Source organism: Solanum verrucosum, unplaced genomic scaffold (genome assembly GCF_900185275.1).
Source record: "Solanum verrucosum unplaced genomic scaffold, falcon-dt-bn FXZP01000049.1, whole genome shotgun sequence".
NCBI classification, from domain to species: domain Eukaryota; kingdom Viridiplantae; phylum Streptophyta; class Magnoliopsida; order Solanales; family Solanaceae; genus Solanum; species Solanum verrucosum.
Window position 1 is genome coordinate 11,183,983 of NW_026020221.1, and position 4,198 is coordinate 11,188,180.

Here is a 4,198-nt window from a genome sequence, read left to right on the forward strand (position 1 = left end):
ACATTAAAATATGTGGTTGGTTGGATCCAAAATAATGTAGATGGGATATTGATTTTTTTGTGCCACTAAACCAATCCGATCCATAATAATAGTGATGACATATGAAAAAGGGGTACCTTTATTTATATTTGATTAGATTTACTTGAGTATAAATTTTGACTCACGTGACTTTATAAAAGAATTGAACAAATGGAGCTCATCAATTGAACGTAATTAGAATCTTCATCTTAGCCATTAGAGAAAGGAAGAAAGCTTAATCCTTCAACATTTGAGAGTTTTTTTTGTTCTACTGAAACCTGATAGACTTGTGGTTAAAGTGACTTCAATACCTAAACTGATTGATAGTTTGGAAAATGAAAAACATAGATTAATTTGTCCTTTGCCTGGGAATAGTGCTATAAGAACATGAGATCCTTCATTTTTCAAAATTTTCATATTTTGGGTGGTGAAAAGAGAGGTATCCATGAAAAAATGAGGATTTTGGGAAGGAAAACTTTGTAAAGGAAGAAAGCGTTTTTGAACTGGCTTGATTACAACTAATTAATGTCCCTTATACTATAAATAGTCTAAAGAATTTATCATATTCTCTAAACATCTACCTTAAATATTTATGTTTTGAGATTATATAAATTTTATTAAATAAAAATATATAAAAAGATATTTTACTCAAATTTTCTTGAAGTTCTAAAAAGTAGTTGGAATTCTTTGTTATACAAGAATCAAATTTATTATTTTGCAAAAAATAGCACAGGAAATGTGTGAGTACTTTAGAGTAATAAGTAACGAAAAAACATAATGATTGCAAGTAGTATGTTTTATTATTAGAGATAACGTGTGCTAACAAATTAGAGTTACAAAAGCATGACATAAGTGTATATTTGATTATAAATTTTGTTTTTTAAGAAAATAAGGGATAATGTATAAGTACCCCTCATGAACTATGAACGAAATCTCAGTGACATGCCTTAATTTAATTAGGGCCCTATTATCTCTCGAACTCAATTTTTCATATTCCTGTACCTTTTGTGCTGATGTGACACCTTCAACCAAATAAGTTTGTTATGTTTGTACACACGTGCTTGTCACGTGTGTCAATACTTTTTTTTTTAATTTTTTAAAAATAATTAAATGTTTTTTAAAGCTTTTTATTAATATTTTTTAAAAATAATTCTTTGATATCTTTTTATTTTCTTTATCTTGTATTTAAATTAAGTTATGACACGTATGCTTTGTATTTTATACTTTTTAAATTTTTTTTTACCTTCGTTCATTATTTTTTCTCTTTTATTTTTCTATTGATTTTTTTTACTCTTTTTATTTTCTCTGTCTTTCCTTTTGATTTGATTTTAAATTTAATTACAAAAGTCTTATATATAAAATAAGTTAATTTCAAATAGATATTAAAATGAGTAAATAAAATCAAATAAAACCTAAAAAAACCCGTTAAAATTTAAGGACACTTTTTATTTATATTTTGTTTTTTTTTTTAAATTTCTAAAAATAATTAAAAGTGAAAATATAAGAAATTAATGAAATAAATAAATTAAAGTTTTAAGTGAGGAAGAAATTAAAATAATTATTTCAGAAACTAAGAAAATTATTTCATTATGAATAATTCCAAACAAATTCACTATTTTTTCTGAAACGGACAAAAAGCTCTTTTAAAAACTAATTGATTAATAGCTATTTTATTAAAATCATCTATTCACGAGTGATTTAGTACTCATTATGACCAAGTAAAAACTCATTAGCAAAATCCTTGAGCTTCAGACTTGATGTACCATTTTCCTTCATAGCTTCCTTAGCTAAATTACTCCATTTCTTGGCATTTCTTCTCAATTCTTCCCCTTCTTCGTCGCTTCCCATTGCGATCGTGATACATCTATTGAATTCATCTCTTTCCACCACACCACCTTCACTGACATTAACTCTAACACCATTCTTCCAGATATCTTGGATGAGTTTTGCATTACAAACTTGATCGTTCCAGAGTGGACATGCCACTATAGGTACCTTAGATGCTATGCTCTCCAAAGTTGAATTCCATCCACAGTGAGTCAGAAAACAACCAACAGAAGGGTGTTTAAGAACTTCCACTTGCGAGCACCAATTCACTATCTTCCCCTGCTTTTCAAGTTCGTCTTTGCAGCTCAACTTGTCCTCCATCTTTTCTCCATCTTGTCCTTCCCTAATCGCCCACAAAAATGGCCTCCCACATTTCAGCAATCCGTGACCAATCTCCTCCATCAATTGACTTGATATTTCGGAGTAACTACCAAATGCTATGTAGATAACCGATCCCTTATCCTTTGATTCCAACCAATCCATATAATTCTTCGAACTAATCTCAATCATATCAGCTCGAAAAGTATCATCATCAAGAAATATTGAAGGAATTGAAGGCCCAATTCCTACCATAGTCACATGCTTTAAAATTCTCAAAGCATCAAACTCCAAAGCATCAAAAGTGTTCACAAGAACTCTTGGATTTTCTTCACTATTCAACATTTCAATTTGCCTTTTAATAGACTTAACTTCCCAGTTGGTACTTTCCATGTCATCAAACACAAAAGACGGAAAATCAATTGGACTAAGTGGTGGCAATCCTGGCAACTCTATTATTTTATCCTTAGCAGTACAATTTTTGAAATAATCAGAATAGTTTGTGAATCTATAATAGTAAACATCGAAAACTGTAGCAGGTTGGATCCAAAATAATGTAGATGGGACATTAATTTTTTTGGCCACTAAACCAACCCATTCCATGATAATTGTATAGATGACATGTGAAAAAGGGGTACCATTTTTTGCATTTGACTGGATCAAATTGAAAATGAATTTTGACCCACGAGACTTTACAGAAGAATAGAACAAATGAAAGTCATCAACTGAACTTAACTGAAATTTGCCATCATAGCCATCAGAGAAAGGAGCAAAGCTTAATCCTTCAACGTTTGGAAGTTTTTTTATTTTACTAAAAGCTGATAGGCTCGTGGTTAAAGTGACTTCAATGCCTAGATTGATTAATTGTTTGGAAAATTGAAGACATGGATTAATTTGGCCTTGACCTGGGAATAGTGCTATAAGAACATGAGGCTTTTCATTCTTCAAATTTTTCATGTTTTGGGTGGTGAGAAGAGAAGTATTCATGAAGGAGAATGAGGGTTTTGGGCAGGAGAACTTTGTTTTTAAACTGGCTTAATTACAATTGATTAGGGTTACAAATATTTATACTAGTAAATAGATGGTTCTAGATACAAAAAAATCTAGAAAATTCATTATATTCTTTAAATATTCACCTTAACTGTTAAGTTTTGATATTATATAAATATTTATTTAATAAAAAAGTATCAAAAGATATTTTACTCAAACTTTCTAGAAGCTCCAAGAAGTATTTGAATTTATTATTATTCTAAAAATAAATTTTATTATTTAGCAAAAAATAAAACAGCAAATACATGAATACTTTTGAGTAAGTGAAAAACAAAATATATAATGATAGCAAGTAGTATGTTTTATTATCAAATATAATGTGTACTGACGATTTAGAGATACAAAAGCATGATATTTTTATTTTTCCAGGAATCATCATTATTTTTCAGTGAAAAGAAACGCTAGAAATGCATGTGTACTTTAATCTAAGAAAAAACATAATGATAGCAAGTAATATATTTTATTATCAGATATAATGTGTGCTAACAAATTAGAGATACAATGCATAACATATTTGTTGTTTCGTGAATTGTCATTATTATTCAGTAAAAAAACACAAGAAATGCATGAGTACTTTAGTCTAAGAAACAAAAAAAATATATAATAGTAGTATGTTTTATTATCAAATATATCGTGTACTAACAAATTAGAGATACAAAAGCATGGAATTTTTTGTTGTTCCGAGAATTATCTTTATCATTCAGTAAAAAATGACGCAAGAAATGCACGAATGTATAGTAATTTAGAATAGGAAACACAAAAAACACAATAATAATTAGCATGTCTTATTATCATATATATTGTGTGCTATCAAATTAAAGATAAAAAAGCACATATTTGATTATAAATTATTATTTTTCTAAAAGATAATTAGAAACATAATAACGTGATTTAAAATTAGAATATAAAGAAGTAAGCACATGAAAAAATAATATAAATAATTCAACATATAATACATACATATATATATATATATATATATATA

The 4,198-nt window shown here is 28.1% G+C and overlaps 1 protein-coding gene across 1 annotated transcript; it reads right to left on the reverse strand.

Annotated features, from left to right (window-relative positions):
- Window positions 1-1,716: 1,716 nt before the first annotated feature.
- LOC125831173 (UDP-glycosyltransferase 75C1-like) lies at window positions 1,717-3,150 on the reverse strand. The gene has a single exon (XM_049510358.1). The coding sequence runs from the start codon at window positions 3,148-3,150 to the stop codon at window positions 1,717-1,719; it is 1,434 nt and encodes a 477-aa protein (XP_049366315.1).
- Between the last annotated feature and the right edge of the window lie 1,048 nt (window positions 3,151-4,198).